Source organism: Hyperolius riggenbachi, chromosome 4 (genome assembly GCF_040937935.1).
Source record: "Hyperolius riggenbachi isolate aHypRig1 chromosome 4, aHypRig1.pri, whole genome shotgun sequence".
Lineage (NCBI taxonomy): Eukaryota > Metazoa > Chordata > Amphibia > Anura > Hyperoliidae > Hyperolius > Hyperolius riggenbachi.
The window spans coordinates 176,521,974-176,540,884 of NC_090649.1; the positions used below are offsets into that span (position 1 = coordinate 176,521,974).

Consider the following 18,911-nt stretch of genomic DNA (forward strand, 5'->3'; position numbering starts at 1 on the left):
GCAACTTTCCATAGTTTCTGCACTGCTCGGAGTCCCTTTAAGGCCCATATCCACGACCACATTTTTGCAATCTATTTTTCGTAATGAATGATTACATCGATTAACAAAAAAATTGTTATACGATGTTTAATGAAACATGCCACCCACGCAGATCGTTCATTTTTGAAAAACCGCCATGCTTGATCGAATCCCAGAGGATCGTTACGATCCACGATCGTGTGTTTACATGATTGTTCGTTTAGTACGGCAAGAACAAAGCTTGCTACTTTGGCCAGATAATCGGGGAACAATCGCTTGTTGGTGAAGATCCCAAATCTATATGGCCATCGGTACTATACTTTAGGATGGCTGACATACAGTATTTATCTTTTAAACAATACTAGTTGCCTGGCAGGCCTGCTAATCTCTTTGGTTGCAGTAGTGTCTGACACACGCACCTGAAACAAGCATGCAGCTAATCCAGTCAGACTTCAGTCACAAACACCTGATCACCATGCTTGCTCAGGATTTATAGCCAAGGAAAGGTTCACACTGTCCTAAAAAACCTTTTGTTAAGCGGAGCGAAACGGAATGGATCCCAATAGATGTGAATGGATCCCAATAGATGTGAATGGATCCCCCGTTAATCAATAGTATCCATTTAAACCAGTCCATTTGAAACCGATCTGTTTGGTCCATTCTGGCAAATGGACCGCAACTATAGGGAGTCTCTGATTATTCCGGATCGACAGATGTGTCGCACTGACTGATCTGTTTGAAGGATAAGTTTTTAAGTGCAGTGTGAACTGGCTATAAGAGACAGAGATTCTGCATTGTTTAAAAGGGAATAAATGTCAGCCTCCATATCCCTCCTAGTTCAGGTGTGCCTGAGGTATTTTTGCATCACCGTTGCAGTGCGGTGCAGTACAGGCCTTTTGGCCAAACAGGAAGTGATACATGCTTGCAGTCACTTCCTGTTTCAGGTACAAGGAAGTGCATGGAAGCGTACTGTAAAAATACGCTTCCGCGCATGCGCGCCGCACTGCCACCATCAAGATTTTTAAAATACCTGCATCACCATAGACTTACATGACTTCTGGTCTGACGCAGATACACGTGCTAACGTAGTTATGGAAGCACGTCAGATTGAGGACTTCTGGCACATTGCACTGTAGGTAACATTAAAGCACCTATAGACTGTCATTGTCCTGCGGGAGCAGTGCAGTAAATCGCCGCGATGAACCGCCACAGTGTGAAAGGGCCCTCAAACATTCATAAGTTGATCATTTGTAATTACATTTTCATTAACTGATATGGTGGAAGTGGAAAAAAAGCATTTTCCACAGTAAACCATAAGGTTTGCAAAATTGCAAAATAAATGCAAGAAGAAATCTGAGAAAACAGAGGAGAGCATGTTGTTACTAGCAATGGAAGGGTAGCACCCAAAAACTGCTGCCTCACAGGATCTCTATGACAGAGATGCATATAAACCATACAGACTTACATATGTACTGAAAATATTTGTCCTCAAAATGGCATTGCATGTTACATTATGGTTTATACTTGGATTACTCATATGCCGCACACAGAGGGACCAAGAGTGGTGAGGACAGCAACAGAGGAAACGAGAACCAATAGAAGGGAATCATTGTTTTGTGTTTTTTTTCACTGTGTATTTACATAGTACTGACAATATTGGCATTCAACAATTCCTGAAAATAACAGTTCCTCAGCCAAGGTCACAATTTATTCCCTACCATAGTCAAAGTCTTATCCAAAGCCAGTGGAAGCTAATTACTGGTAACTTACTGGTATGTTTTTGGAATAAGGGAAGAAACCCAGAGGCATATCAAAACATGGGGAGAATATTCAGGTTCCAAGCAGATAGTGTAATTGCCAAGATTTGTGAGGCAAGAGTGCTATGCACTTACCCACCATGCAAGTGAAACATTTTTACCAAGTCAAGTAAACAATGGACACTTTGTACATCCTCAAATAGCCTATATTTAAGCATAAACAATACTTCCATACTAGATACACATGTAGGTATATAGACTGTGTCAATATGACACGTTATGTGAACTTGAGCGTTTGTAACTGCAGTCACTGCACTGCATGTCAACTGCTGAGTGCTGACACATGCGTGGTTACAAACGCTCCCATTTGGTTGCATCATACTGTAACTGGAAGTCTATATGAAAGAGGCCTTTTAGGTAAACAATTAACTAGACCAAGAAAATTAGCATGACTACCCATTAAACAGTCCTTATTACTCTGGGAGATACAGGTGACAGGAGATGAAGTATCTAACAAGCAGGATGCACACATACAAGGCAGCAAACATCACTAGGCCTCATAATACATGCTAAAGCAGAGTGAATGTTGTGATGTTTCCTTCAGCATTCACACACTCCTCAATGTCATGTTACTATCAGGGATAGTGCATATCAAATAACCAGATTTTTTTTCTTCTTTTTTTTAAAAAAACTCGTGTCCCATTTTGTTAGAGCTCTTTTAAACCAATATGTACTGTTCCTTAATTGCCCTGAAAAGGCCACCCAATGGCCAAGGATTTTTTTTACCCTGCACATTGGATCCCCAATATAAACCTGGAAGCAAACAAGCATGGGTTGGGGGGCTGGACTAATGGATTACAATACAGGACAACTCTAAACACTTCTTTATTTTCGGTTCAGGCAGCAAATGCACTATTGATCCCAGTTCAGACACTGTGAAATGACTGGAAGCCATCAATGCATCACTATAGCTTCTGACCTTCTACAGAGATCATAAATTCTTTGAAGTCCTACAGAATTAATACGCGAGTTGGCTGCAGCCATATATCACTGACTAGTGTCAGAATGGAAAGACCTTAGTAAATATGCATTATAATATCTAACAATCTCACATTTACGGCCCAAAAGCAACAAACCAACCACTGGGTATGTTATTGTATTGGAAGAGGATGAGTGTAAAGCACACAACCCGCCTTTGGCAATAATAACGATGATGATAACATGGCTCCTGATGTAAGAAAGCATCTTTATTTCCTGTACTTTTACTGACTGCTCCTGGATAGAGATGGACAGAAATCCTGTGCAATGGAGCAGAGATAAGTCTCTCATTCAAGCAATCTGACTAGCCATGGCCATGTTTAATCTCACCGACTGGGAAACAGTATGACATATGAAGACATACAAAGAGGCTTTTTCTCCTCACAGACCATGTGAGTATGACATGTGAGACTGTGCTGCAATCTCATTAGCATAGGTCATTTTAGGGAGGGATGAGGTTAGGACACTTGGCCATTCACTGACCGCTGTCATCAGCATCTAGAGAACAAATACAGAGCACCATTTGTGCACACATCCTCATATTCATGTCAGGAAAAAAATTAACATGGCATCCACTTAGTAACAATGGATGGCACGCTGTAAGAAATGCTAGATGGAGGGGAGAAGGAAGGCTGAGCTTAGCATCAGCCTGCTAGTGGCATGAAAGGACAAGGAGCTGAAAATCTCATGTTAATAGTCTGTTATCACCGCAGACCTCTGACCTCAGGGCACAGCATAAATGCCTGGTTACTATGCCATCAAGCTCATTGTCTCAAAGGCAGGCAAGCACTGGCCATGGAATGCAATCCACATTCTCTTCATGGCAAGTGTGATCCATGGCTGAAACGCAACCCTCCTGCGAATGAAAGCAATCTTCACAATGAAGCGTGGGCCCCCAAATATTAAATCAATCTGAGCAGCAAAAGCACATTTCAGGAATGTTCTCCTGAGTGATGTCTACACAAAAGGGAGAGTGGGTGAGAGAGACCCTGATGTGGCTCGCTTCCCACTGCAGACACTGATGACATACATGCTGGCTCACCTATAGGGACACAGAAATAAAGGAAGGGCAATGGCAGAGAAACCAATGCCTGGTACACACCATGCAATTTCTCATCAGATCGATGGGTCGAATTGATCATTTCCGACAGGTCCAATCGGATGTCCGATTGTTTTATCACAAAATCGATCAGAAAAATCAATCGGAAACCTGATCTGACCTGTCAGAAGTGATGGATTCGACAGATCGATCGGATATTGCATGGTGTGTACCAGGCATAACACTCAGCATCAGTCTGACTGCCACCTGCATGCACTGACTGTCTCTTCACAATGACAGATGCATGGAGCAAACAATGCTGGGTGCCTTGATTAGGCTGGATGCTGGGATCATCAGCAAATACAGTGTAATTCCAAGTCAGTAAGGATAGTGCATAAATGAGGTCAATCACTCCATACAAAGATGCAACCCCCTCCGCACACAGACAGCATCTCTCCTGACACGCATGCATTCCGGAGACTGACAGGCCGAGAATGGTGATGGAGGAAGAGATAAGGCTGTAGTATCAGCAGCAGAGGCACATGCATGCACAGCCAGCCCCTTACCCTCAGTGCAGACAGGTCTATCTCATCCAGGCTGCGAGCTGGGGAGTCGCTCGCCATATTCCCTTGTCTCTGCTGCTGCTGCTGCTAGGCTGCCGATCCACCTGGTTCCTTATTCCAGCGTGCAGCCTGAGAGGTGCGCGGCGGCTGCTGTTTGTGTCAGCGGGGACCTGGGGGCGGATTCACACAGGACATGCTGGGGCTCTGCACACCGGGATGGCAGCTGCATGCATGGACTGTAATAATGAGGCTCATACACAGTGCTGCTCAGATGAGCAGAGCCTGTCACAGCTTCCTGGGAGGAACCAGACATGGGGAGGTGTGTCTCTCCGGAGAAATGTTGCAGCGCCTGCCTTGCCCTTTCATTGCTATTGCTAAGCTATATCATAATGTAAAGATGACAAGAGCCATGCAGACAAAAGCAGCCCGTTCACTGATGAACATGGCTCTGTCTATATGGCGTTCCCATCCATTCATTCTGTGCTATAGGAAAGCTGGGATACTGGGTACCCCTGCCATAGCATCTCTGCCTTTTATGACAGCAGCGATGCTCTGCTGGGTGACATTGTCCCATTCATGGCCTGTCAGCTTTCAAAAGCAAAGCAGATCTGCTAGCTGTGGTTAACTCGTTAATGGCAAGAAACGCTTCTTGGTGCCTGCAGTTAACACTTTCGGGGTCACATAGGCTCCATGGTTACACTCTGTCCAGTAACCATGGTTACTAAGAGTTTCTTCAAAAATTGCTGGACCCACAACACAATTTGGTAACAATCGGTGATAGGATAGCTGCAAGCAGAGGGGTTAAGCCTGATACACACCTTCAATTTTGATTGGCCAATGTAGTATGAGGGCCAATAGATATTGTGTAGGTAAACTCTCCTACTACATGGAGGCAGGGCTGTTTCTAGAATTTCTGCTGCCTGAGGCAAACTTATGAGGATGCGCCCCCCTCCCTTTCCCGTTTTGGAATGATTGCACAGCACCCAACAATTTTCATTTAATGTTGAGAGTCAGCAAGGGAGCGTATACAACAACGTGAGACATGACATGCTACAGCTCAACATAATAACGCACTGGCTGGCTGGGAGTCCGTGATAAACTGCTCGCCCTCAGCCAGTCGGACATCCTCCTTTCCTCCTCAGTCAGGACAGCAGTGCCATCTCCTCCCTTCTGCTGTGCAAGTCAAGTGAAACACTGCTGCTCTCTGGCCTCCCTCTTCCTCACTCACTGTCACCTCCTCACAGCACAACCTGCTGCTTTTCCCCAAAGATGACCTCTTAACCTCGCTCTCCTATCACTTCTCCTCCTACTCTGAATGCATGCTGTAAGTGTAAACACAGTACAAATATGCTGCCCCTGTACTCTCTGCTGCCTGGTGCAAATGTTTCACCTTACTTCATGGGAGAACTGGCACTGCATGGAGGTGGTACATCTGATCAGTGATTGATGAATCAAAAATGTGTGTGTGTTTACCAAGCTAAAGCCCGGTATACATACTTTCAATTATGATTGGCCAATTACTGACCAGTTTTACCACCTCCATGTAGTACAAGGGTAAACGGATATTGAATACCCACTGGGGAGAAAAAGTGGTACTGTCTTATAATCAGAAGATATGGCATTGTGGCTGCAGAAATACAGTGGTGTAAAAAACTATTTGCCCCCTTCCTGATTTCTTATTATTTTGCATGTTTGTCACACTTAAATGTTTCTGCTCATCACAAACCGTTAACTATTAGTCAAAGATAACATAATTGAACACAAAATGCAGTTTTAAATGATGGTTTTTATTACTTAGTGAGAAAAAAACCTCAAAACCTACATGGCCCTGTGTGAAAAAGAAATTGCCCCCTGAACCTAATAACTGGTTGGGCCACCCTTAGCAGCAATAACTGCAATCAAGCGTTTGCGATAACTTGCAACAAGTCTTTTACAGCGCTCTGGAGGAATTTTGGCCCACTCATCTTTGCAGAATTGTTGTAATTCAGCTCTATTTGAGGGTTTTCTAGCATGAACTGCCTTTTTAAGGTCATGCCACAACATCTCAATAGGATTCAGGTCAGAACTTTGACTAGGCCACTCCAAAGTCTTCATTTTGTTTTTCTTCAGCCATTCAGAGGTGGATTTGCTGGTGTGTTTTGGGTCATTGTCCTGCTACAGCACCCAAGATCGCTTCAGCTTGAGTTGACAAACAAATGGCCGTACATTCTCCTCCAGGATCTTTTGGTAGACAGTAGAATTCATGGTTCTTTCTATCACAGCAAGCCTTCCAGGTCCTGAAGCAGCAAAACAACCCCAGACCATCACACTACCACCACCATATTTTACTATTGGTATGATGTTCTTTTGCTGAAATCCTGTGTTACTTCTACGCCAGATGTAACGGGACACGCACCTTCCAAAAAGTTCAACTTTTGTCTCGTCGGTCCACAAGATATTTTCCCAAAAGTCTTGGCAATCATTGAGATTTTTTTTAGCAAAATTGAGACGAGCCTTAATGTTCTTTTAGCTTAAAAGTGGTTTGCGCCTTGGATATCTGCCATGCAGGCCGTTTTTGCCCAGTCTCTTTCTTATGGTGGAGTCGTGAACACTGACCTTAATTGAGGCAAGTGAGGCCTGCAGTTCTTTAGATGTTGTCCTGGGGTCTTTTGTGGCCTCTCGGATGAGTTTTCTCTGCGCTCTTGGGGTAATTTTGGTCAGCCGGCCATTCCTGGGAAGGTTCATCACTGTTCCATGTTTTTGCCATTTGTGGATAATGGCTCTCACTGTGGTTCGCTGGAGTCCCAAAGCTTTAGAATGGCTTTATAAACTTTACCAGACTGATAGATCTCAGATACAGTACTTTTGTTCTCATTTGTTCCTGAATTTCTTTGGGTCTTGGCATGATGTCTAGCTTTTGAGGTGCTTTTGGTCTACGTCTGTGTCAGATAACTTCTATTTAAGTGATTTCTTGATTGAAATGGGTGTGGCAGTAATCAGGCCTGGGGGTGACTACAGAAATTGAACTCAGGTGTGATAAACCACAGTTAAGTTATTTTTTAACAAGGGGGGCAATCACTTTTTCACACAGGGCCATGTAGATTTGGAGTTTTTTTTCTCACTAAATAATAAAAACCATCATTGAAAACTGCATTTTGTGTTCAATTATGTTATCTTTGACTAATAGTTAATGGTTTTTGATGAATAGAAACATTTAAGTGTGACAAACATGCAAAAGAATAAGAAATCAGGAAGGGGGCAAATAGTTTTTCACACCACTGTATACTTACTGGATCCTGACACCACACTCCTCTTCCCCTCCCTCCAGTCCTGCAGCTCCACATGTGAAAAAGGGACTGCATAGTGAATCCCTGGGCTGGTTTCACAGAAAAGTTTGGTAAGCAAAATCAGCCGAATACGCTCATTTATTGCTAGTGATAGGCTATTGCTGAATAAATTCATGCAGGTGCTCAAGTACTGGCAAGTACCAACCCTGCTTTCAGCACCAACCCTGCTTTCAGGACTAGTAGTTTGCATAAGTTTCCTCTGGGTAGTTCACTTTGCTCCAGTTACGCTATGATGCAACCAAATGGGAGCATTTATAACCTACACACGTCAGCAGCTGACACGTGGTGCAGTTACTGTCCAGTAAAAAAAATGTGCATGCATGAGACAACCGCCAATGCTGGACGTTTGCAGCCAGCTGCAAGCACCAGCAAATACATAGGAGCGGCTGACAAGCTGCTGTCCGCCATGTTCTGCTGTCAGCCATTCATTTGAAAGAGTCCTAAATGTATTTGGCTGTTCACTATACTATTGTACAAAGTACATTTAACATTCTTCTTTAAAGGATGTATGCAGCCATACCAAAATAAACCCCCAAGAGGAATTATTGACCAACAATCATAACTTTCAAAAGTAGCAACACTTCCTCATTATATTACATTTTTCACAGACCCCATCCTCTATCTTTGAGTACAGCTAACCTAAGGTGAACCTGTGTTCAGCTGTTTATTGAAAACGACCCACCCCATTGCCTCCCTTACTTAGCTGCTCTCATCAACCAGCTGTCACCATCTTTAGTTATGTGATATTGGTGAGAAGACTAATGGGCACTGGTCTAGTGACAGTTCGCCAGAGGGGAACCCCAGTATAGGTAGCCCTCCATTATTAGGCAGCCAGAGGTGTCCCCCGGCATAGATAGCCAGAAGTTGCCAGTATAGGTAGCTACCAGAATAGGTAGCAAGATGTAACCCCTAGTATCCGTAGGCCAAAAGACTCCCAATATAGGTATCCCTCTCAGTTTAAGTAGTCACTAGTAGTTCACCCTAGTATAGGTAGCCAGGCGGGCCCCCCAGTTTAGGTAGCCAGAAATGACCCTTCCCCTATGTAGAGTAGCGAGAGTGAAGCATAGGAGAGACATAACTTACCTCTCCAGGCTCCACCGATAATCTACTTTCTTCAGGTGTCCCCTTCTCTATGATTAGAGTGTTCTCTCTCATCATGTAACCCAGTGGTGGGTCACATGATGAGAGAAGGTTCTGTGATCATGGAGAAGGGGACGCCTAGATCACTGGTGGAACCTGGAGATGTAAGTTATTTCTCTCCTGTGCTCCACTCTTGCTACTTTGCACCTCAAGTGGTTTGTTGTGGGTCTTCATGAGGCCTGCCACAGACCCCCTTATCAACGTTGCCAACTCACATGTTGCCCTACATAACTGCTTTCAATTACTTTTATCACTGTGTTGTTGTGTGTATTGGACAATCTTTTTAGAGTTCATCCAGGAGCTGTTGATTATTCATTGAATATGGTATAAATGTTTACCTAACAATTCTAGCTTAGTAAGTTACTATGTATTTTTAGATACTTTTTTTGCTTGTGTAAACTGCTATTTTCCATATTAACACGCAGACATTGTGGCCTGAGAAATAGTGATGCTTCTTTGAGGCCTACTAATATGTGACTCCTACTGTATGAATACAGTTAGTTTGACATATTAATAAAGTGGTTACAACAGGTAACTTTTGATCATGCACTTTTAAGTTCTGCTCATTATTGGGCCCAGCCTACAGTCTGTAGTAACGATGCCTACTCATGGTGCCATGGTGTGCTGTGTACACCACATACTTCCTGTGTTGCTACAGTGCATGCATACTTCCTCTCTGTGGCTATACTCACTTTCACTTACAGGGGGTGGGGAAGAGTGCTAACCATGTAGCCCTTCTCTATGGCTTTGTTGCACAAGGAGATGAGTAAAGTTGGCACCAAATGCACTAGTGGACAGTAATGCTTCTGTTTGCTACTCCAGCGATGTGCACATGTGATAGACAATCCAATGCAAACAATGAGAAGCTAGAAAAGGCAGTAAATGTTTCTGTGCAGGGTTTACTGTAGCAAACCAGCATAACAAGACGTACCAACAGGATAAGGTGAGATACAGAGCTGACAGCCATTTTGCAGGTGGACCCTCTTCCTCAGGGACCAAAAATTGTATATGGCTTTGTGTCAGCATAAAAGTATATACAGCCATCCAACTTTAATTTTCAATTTGCTGTTAGTGAAATGTCTATGTAGACAACCTCCATTTTCTGCACTCAAATTAATGTTAGCAACAGGGGCGTAAAGGTAGCCACCGCATCGGGGCCCTTGGGCCAAAGGGGCCCCCGAAGGGCCCTCTCTCAATTACAGTATTAGCTCTCTATTGGTCCTGTGCTCATAATAATCACTTCTATAGATACTTTGAATAGTAGGGATCATTAACAAACAGCTCCCCATCCTCTTCTTGCACCTCTGACACTGTAGTTGCCATTGGCAGGTCTTGGTGTGCCGTATCAATTGTTATGTATAGAGTGCTTGGGGGGGCCCAATGTAAAACTTGCATCGGGGCCCACAGCTCCTTAGCTCTGCCACTTGTTCCCAACAAGCAATTTGTCTAAAGGATAATGTAGATATGGCTCTACATGTAAAGGGGGTGTCTGAGGATTCAATTTAATATGGAGGGGTGGGACTGTCTGGGAATTAAACATTATACTGGCCTCACTTACTAAAGGGGTTGGAGAGTCATTAATATAAGGAGGAGAGGAATGGGTCGGCCAGGGTGGAATATTGAACAGGGGTGTCAAACTCAAATGCAAAGTGGGCCAAAATTGTACACTGAGACCTAGTCGCAGGCCAACCTCAATGTTTCCTGGCCACCTTCCCACCTTATAAAGTTCCCAGGTGGCCCTCCTTCCTCCCCTATACAGTTCCCCAATGTTTGGTGCTTTCCCCCTCCCTCCCCCCATTTGGCTTCCCAGGTGTTCTAGGGCTTCAGCTCCAATATAGCTTCTCTGGTGGTCTAGAGTGGGCCAAACATAATGCAAAGTGGGGAAACCACTTGAGGGCCAAATTTAATGGCTCTGAGGGCCAGATTTGGCCCACGGGACGGAGTTTGACATGTATGTACTAGAAGGAAAGGGGAGGGGGCGTTTTTATATTGGCAACACTTTATGAAAGGGAGGCAGTTTGTACTTTCCATATTCTCAATGGTGGTGATCTTATACTGCCCACAAAAGTTATATGGGGGTGGGGGGTGCTACACTCTCCACACTTGTTTTTAGTGGGGGGACTATGGGGATGATTATACTGGCCGCAGTTGTTATGGCGGGAGGTGGGGGCAGGGGAGTTATGTTGGCCACACTAATTATTAATGAGAGGTGGGAAATGGTGGCAACAATCATTTTGGGGGAGGGGAATGGTTGCCAACTTCTTAGGGGAGGAGGGAGCTGCATTTGCAAGAGAGTTAATAAGGGGGTGTTAAGAATGTTACCATAGGGAGAAGGGCAGAGCTAAGGTAGGGGGTCCAATTAAAGTTTCACTGGGGGCCCCATACTTTGTAGTTATGGCCCTGCTTTGGACTTTCTTGATAGAAAATCATTAACAACTCCGCCGTTCCTGTTGAGAGGCTGCATTGAAAGCCAGACTGAAGATTATCAAAACTAGTAAGTGAGCCAGTTATGACTAAATGTGCTATTCTATTCTAAAGATCACTCAGAGGCTTCAGATCACCTGTTACAGTGAGTTGTAAGTGTAACGATTGTGGGATATCTCCGTGTTCAGCGCACAAAGATGTGCGCTGACACTGCGGAGGTCCTCCACAAGCGTGTCAAGATACTAGAACCCAGCTTTTGGTGTAAGCACCAGTAGAGGGAAATCCCTGTCGGCAGATGGCGCTGGGGAGTGCAGAGGAACCAATCCTCTGTACCTCCACAAATGCCAGACAGGAATTGTACGAAGCGCAGAACGCAATCGCAAGAGAAGCGATTGCGAATGAGAACGAGCAAAGGGACAGGTTGTATGTGTGTGCGCCAATCTAGTCGCCACCCCGCGACCGCGTACACACAACAGCAGGTGCGAAACAGAAACGCAACCGCCAAGAACGGCGATTGCCAGAAGTGACACAAGGCAGATCAGAACAGAATACGAGGATAGCAAAGGCACAACAAATCATACAATGAGAAGATACGGAAAATAATAAACGCTAGCTAACCGCGAACACCGCACTCATTCGCAACAGTGCACGCGGTTATGCGCGGTCTCCACGTGATAAGCACAATAGAGACAAGCACGCCTAACTAACCATCAACAGACAAACACGAAACAAAGAACGTGAACGCTTGCTTAATGGTTACCTCATCGAGCCTACAGCAAGCGCCCATATCAGACAAGACAGACAAACGAGAAACAGGAACTAGGCAGAAAGGATCCACCGCTCTGGCGGAAGAGCGGTGGATCCTTTCTGCCTAGTTCCTGTTTCTCGTTTGTCTGTCTTGTCTGATATGGGCGCTTGCTGTGATCCAAGCAGGAACACAGATCAGAAAGATCCACAGCCGCTAACGCTAGCGGCTAGTGCGATCTAAACAAGACAGATCAGATGAGGTAGCTGGTAGCAACCGCTGCTCCAGCTTACACTCCAGGAACTAGATCAGAAGGATCCACAGCCGCTACCGCTAGAGGCTAGTGCGATCCAAACAAGACAGAGCGATTCGCTATCAACCGCCGCTGGTGACAGCGCAATCGCGACAGACAAGACAGGACAGAATAGGCAGTACAAATTATACACAAACTGACTGCACTAACTAGGAATGCAAGGAGCACTCCCCAAGAATTAACTATACTAAGATAGCAGTGGCTGACACTCCAGGTGAGTCCAGCAGGAACAAACCTCTATGAGCAGCGAAGCATTGTGAGACACACATAGTACTTATAGTACACGCCTCCAATGAATGTGGCCAGGCAATTTGCATGACAACGTATGCAAATTCCTCAGCAAGCACAAGCTGCAAAACTGACAGAAGGTCTTCTTTCCAGAGTCCTGCAGCATGCAGACCTGAATAATGATCAAAAGGCTGCCTGCCTGCGCAGGCAGCCGAGCGGATCGTTACAGTAGCCCCCCCCCCCCCCCCTCTAGGGACGAATTCCAGACGTCTTTCAAAACTGGCGTTACCAAAAATCTCTAACTGAAGACTCATGAAGGTCGGGGCAGCCCGACAAGGTCCAATTCCAGAGTCAGTCCACCCGAAACCGACCTCATCGGAAACAGAAGCCACCGAAACATGCCCATCAGTACTACCAGTCTTAGCGTAACACCCATCAGGACTGTGGATACCAGAGAAAAAGCCATCGACACCCTCCAGACAATACCCACCACCTTCCAAGGAGCGTCCGAAAATACCAAACCTGCCACAATACCTGTTCGAAGTGTCCCTTACAACACAAAAGCCACCGTTGATCTTATCCAGGGGACCAAGCAAAATCTCTCCCGGAATCTCCCAGAACCTTTTGAAGCTCCACAGAGATCCCAAGAGGGCAGAACAATCACCAGGCTCACGTGGAGAATTACCAAGAACCCCCATGGAACCAATGACAATTCCGGATTCAGAATTACGAGGACACCCATCAAGATCAAGACTTTCAGGGACCACTTCTGGGCATGCAAGCAGGCAGGCTAAATCAGAGCATGTCTCCACCGAGGAAGCATCTGAGTACGCTGGTAACCGAGGCACACTTGGGCTTTCTGGGTCACAGAGCACACTGGGGTACACCAGCACAGGAGACACCTCAGTACATGTCGGGGAACTGCCAACCTCAGAGTCCGGCACGACAAGACCAAAACCAGTACCGGACAGAGAATCATCATGAGTGGAGGTCACAGGCACTGGACTTTCACAAGAAGACTCGGATACAAATTCAGAAATTTCTGTGACAATAATATCATCATTGACTACATATGAGTGAAGCTCCATCAGAGCTGAAAAGGTAGCCAGCAAGGCAGCAATGCCTACGGAAGAGGGTAACACCTCAGAAGGACTTGAGGGGCAGGAGACATCTCCTACAAGTTCTGCACCCTTTGGGAGGAACTCGGAGACCTCCAGAACATCAAACAAGACCTCAGGAACATCATTTTTCAAGTTTTCTCGGAAGGATTCTGAACTATCCATGTTACAGGGCAAAACTGGAACTTTATTTTGTGGACAGGGCAGATGTCCCAGGAATGGTTCCACCATAACCTGAGACTGGATCTCATCATCATGAGGGAAATGTACAGGTATATTTACTGGAACACACACTGACTCCCTAACTTCATTCTCACTGTACCCAGAATTCTGTGTGGCAGTCAACCTAGCTTGTAACTCCAAAACTGCAGAAAAACAGGTGAGTATAGTGGCAATACCTAGACGAGCCTCTAGGGACACTGCAGGAGACTCTAAACAAGGCCATCTTAACTCATCCAGAGTACAGGGTGCAGAATCAGCACTTTCCTCAGAACAAGAAAGGGACTCACAAATGTCAGTGTGATTGGACATCATATTGTTATTCATGGTACAGGGCAGGCTCAGAGAAACTTTCTCTGGACCCAGCAAAGATGTTTCAGAGTCAGATTCGCAAAACCGAAGCGCTGTCTCACTCTTAGATTCGGCTAACAATGTCAAATCCGAGGAGCCAGAACGCAAAACCTGCGAATCCAAGATCGCTTTAGGTTGTGAAACTGACGCTTCCATAGCGCAAATCTCCGCGATCTGCAGAGCAGACTGCAAGGCATCTAGGGTCGAAACACTGGAGCAATTGTCCCCAGGCAACGGGCCCTTACAGGTGTGAACAGGGTGAGACAGAGACTCATCTGCAGAAGAAATAGCGACATCAACAGAATAAACTTTATTAGGCATATTCATTTCACTTTTGATGCTGCATAGTTTAGGAATTTTTCCCATAGCAGGATCATAGATGGAAGATCTTAAAGATCTGTTCTTAGATGACAAGGGATCCCACATCTCATTGAGAAAACTGGCACATTCATGTTGATCACAATCTGCAGGAACATCTGAGAAACAGGCATTACATCGCATAGATTCAAACTTCACGCAATCAGGAGAGAATCTTTCAAGATTCGCACAGGAATCAACCACAGTAGTGCACCCATTCATGTCAGGTCGCACAATATCTAGACTCACATGCTTTACCCCAGAAAGGCAGGAACAATCATCCGATAACGATGTCTCTTTATTTAAGTCAATTGATTGGTGTGTGTGCAATTCATCCAAAATCGTCTGCCACACATAAGTCACCGGATTCACAAAACATTCGTCACACTCATCAGAGTCAATCAAAGCGTACACCGAATCAAGACAAGCATAAAGAATCTCTGCGCTTTTTGCGATGTAGAAATCGCAAAACGCCTTCCAATCAATCTCGAACTCCTCAATTAATGCTCCAATATCCCATGGAGCAAATGGGGGTTCAAACAACCCGGTTTCCAAGAAACCCTCATAAGGGTTGGGGTCAGGAACATGCAAAGACTTTCTTACTCCTTTAATATAGAAAATAATTCTGCCTATCAAAGGATCCACAAATGCCCTTTCTTGGGGTAATGAAACCTGAGACTGAGAAATTTCAGACTTTACAGAAACAATTTTTTTATTTGTAGTTGCTATAGGCAACGGATTTTTCAGCTGAGAAGTCTTCCTTTTTTTCCTGCTTTTAGTCCTTGCTGCTTTAGGTGGCTGCTGTTTAGACCCAGGGGAATAGTTACTGCATTCATTTTCAAACTGAATGGTTTTGCATGAAGTAGGTAGAGCAGCTGACTCATTAGCAACTACACACTCATACAGGGCAGGTGGCAAGCAAGGCAACTCAAACCAGTAGGAGAATGTAAATGTAAGAAACTGATACAGATTATCATTCCAAGAATTGTCTTGCAATATTTCATGAGCCCATACAAACAGATCGTCTTTCAAAAGCACATAAGCTAATTGGAGAGCAGACGTGGACGGATCAGTAATTTGAAAAGTAGGATTCAGACAAAATTTTACGCATTCAGAGAGAAAATCCTCTTTCGTCTCTGAATTTAATATTTTGAAACTCTTAAAGACACAGGAACCATACTCAGCAAAATCGTACAAATCAGAAATTCCCTCTACACTGGGGTTTTGGGTTGGGCTGCTCATAATGTAACGATTGTGGGATATCTCCGTGTTCAGCGCACAAAGATGTGCGCTGACACTGCGGAGGTCCTCCACAAGCGTGTCAAGATACTAGAACCCAGCTTTTGGTGTAAGCACCAGTAGAGGGAAATTCCTGTCGGCAGATGGCGCTGGGGAGTGCAGAGGAACCAATCCTCTGTACCTCCACAAATGCCAGACAGGAATTGTACGAAGCGCAGAACGCAATCGCAAGAGAAGCGATTGCGAATGAGAACGAGCAAAGGGACAGGTTGTATGTGTGTGCGCCAATCTAGTCGCCACCCCGCGACCGCGCACACACAACAGCAGGTGCGAAACAGAAACGCAACCGCCAAGAACGGCGATTGCCAGAAGTGACAAAAGGCAGATCAGAACAGAATACGAGGATAGCAAAGGCACAACAAATCATACAATGAGAAGATACGGAATATAATAAACGCTAGCTAACCGCGAACACCGCACTCATTCGCAACAGTGCACGCGGTTATGCGCGGTCTCCACGTGATAAGCACAATAGAGACAAGCACGCCTAACTAACCATCAACAGACAAACACGAAACAAAGAACGTGAACGCTTGCTTAACGGTTACCTCATCGAGCCTACAGCAAGCGCCCATATCAGACAAGACAGACAAACGAGAAACAGGAACAAGGCAGAAAGGATCCACTGCTCTTCCGCCTGAGCAAGTGTGATCCAAGCAGGAACACAGATCAGAAAGATCCACAGCCGCTAACGCTAGCGGCTAGTGCGATCTAAACAAGACAGATCAGATGAGGTAGCTGGTAGCAACCGCTGCTCCAGCTTACACTCCAGGAACTAGATCAGAAGGATCCACAGCCGCTACCGCTAGAGGCTAGTGCGATCCAAACAAGACAGAGCGATTCGCTATCAACCACCGCTGGTGACAGCGCAATCGCAACAGACAAGACAGGACAGAATAGGCAGTACAAATTATACACAAACTGACTGCACTAACTAGGAATGCAAGGAGCACTCCCAAAGAATTAACTATACTAAGATAGCAGTGGCTGACACTCCAGGTGAGTCCAGCAGGAACAAACCTCTATGAGCAGCGAAGCATTGTGGGACACACATAGTACTTATAGTACACGCCTCCAATGAATGTGGCCAGGCAATTTGCATGACAACGTATGCAAATTCCTCAACAAGCACAAGCTGCAAAACTGACAGAAGGTCTTCTTTCCAGAGTCCTGCAGCATGCAGACCTGAATAATGATCAAAAGGCTGCCTGCCTGCGCAGGCAGCCGAGCGGATCGTTACAGTAAGTTGCAATTTTGCTTTATTTAATCTGATTGTAGCCATGACTCTATTAATAGATGGATGTTATCAGGGCCATTATGTGCATGGCCACTGTAAGAGTTTAGAAGCTTGGGAGTTACATCCAGCAATGAACAACGTATTACAAGTATGAATAGCTGCTATTTACCTCCTCCTTGTGGATGTGACAGCTGTAAGGCAGGGGAGATTGGAATTTCCAAAGTCCAATTACATTGTAATTTCAACTTTCCACACCAATTTCCAACTTAATAATGCTAATACAATCTAAAAATGCTGTGCTGCCCTCTTAATAGCACCAGAAGAAATAATAATGCTAATAGCTTTTGTCAAACTTAGTATTTCACATTAACATTGATGGCACTGACTTTCCAAGTTAAAAGCAAAGCCCACAAACATGATTTTGTTACTAAAATAGCTAAATACATCAGGGCCACTTGTGGGAACATGCCACAGAACTTGTGGGAACATGTCACAGTGTTTTTGCCCAGGAAGAGGTGGTGGTGACTAGCACCCTACTGCGTTAGGCTACAAGGAGGTGGTTTATGGTGGAACCTGAAAGTTACCATTAATATCAGGGGATCCCCAAATGTCTGCCCCCACATTAGGTAAAAAACCATGTCAGGAACATTAGTAGCCATTTCCACAAATGTTTAAAAGAAAAAAAGTAACACATATACACAGTTAAAAACAACCTTTAATATTTTTATTAATAATAAATACATTTTATAAATGTCTATCTGCCAATATACCCTTGATCTTGATTGAAGAAAAACGAACTTTAACTTTAACTAGACCAGTACTTAAAGTGTAACTGTCAGGCATAAAATCAAAAATCAATTCTTTATTTTTATCTGGTAAACAAGTAATAAGGAAGCTAACCAGGTAATCCAAAAGTTAAAATCACTATTACTTTTCTTGTTGATAAATGATCATTCCCCAGTTTACCTGATGTGTGTGTGGTACACACAAAATTTGGTACACAAAAAGGAAGTTGCCGGGCATGCTGGGTTGTCCTTTTTTGCTTCTTTATTTCCCCTCAGACTTAACTAATGCAGTCTGATTGGCTGAAGCCTCTTTCCCTCCTGTTTTCCCCTCCCACACCTCTGTTCTTCTCTGATTGGCCAATATTTCTCATGCTGAGACAATGCACTTTCTATAATGAAGGGCGGGCAAAGCAGGCAGAGGAGAGTAGGGCAGGAAATGACATCAGGATTGGCTTCAAAATAGCCACACTTAAAATGGGAATCGCTGAGAAGGATTTTCTCTTTTTTTTCCTGTAAAAAAATCACTAAAATCCAAACGTGGACAGTGCAATACATATGTTATGTAAGTAGAGCAAGTATTTATCTACTTATATATCTGTTTTGTTTTTTTTCTGAGATAGTATGGCTGACAGCTCCTCTTTAACACTGGATAGTTAGTAGATAGGATAGGGCAAATATTAAGAACTTATCCTTATCTGCCTTTATTTTATATTAGAGTCACTAATTCGGAATGGGTGTGCAGATCTGATGTTCATACTTTAAAGTTCTGACCTGGGCCTACACTATCTGCATGCTTGGTGTGTGTCTGAAACTGCTGGAGCTAGGAGATCACAGTGATATCCAGGCATTTTTACAACCAGATAAGGAATGGTCTTTCATTAAAGGTCCATTTTTACTCCTTGTAGGCACTGCTTTACTTGAAAACTAACGGTCCAAACTCCTCCCCTATTCCAT

General features: G+C 44.5%; 1 protein-coding gene across 16 annotated transcripts in view; it reads right to left on the reverse strand.

Annotated features, from left to right (window-relative positions):
• The window catches only part of TNIK (TRAF2 and NCK interacting kinase), a 458,011-nt gene extending 453,311 nt beyond the window's left edge, over nucleotides 1-4,700 (reverse strand). For 10 of the 16 annotated variants that reach the window (XM_068281018.1, XM_068281020.1, XM_068281026.1 and 7 more), the window contains exon 1: nucleotides 4,419-4,699. In XM_068281018.1, the coding sequence (XP_068137119.1) occupies nucleotides 4,419-4,475 (57 nt within the window). In that variant the 5' untranslated portion in view covers nucleotides 4,476-4,699. Of the gene's footprint in view, nucleotides 1-4,418 lie in introns of all 16 variants that reach the window. The other 6 variants (XM_068281032.1, XM_068281031.1, XM_068281030.1 and 3 more) reach the window with 2 other exon arrangements.
• Between the last annotated feature and the right edge of the window lie 14,211 nt (nucleotides 4,701-18,911).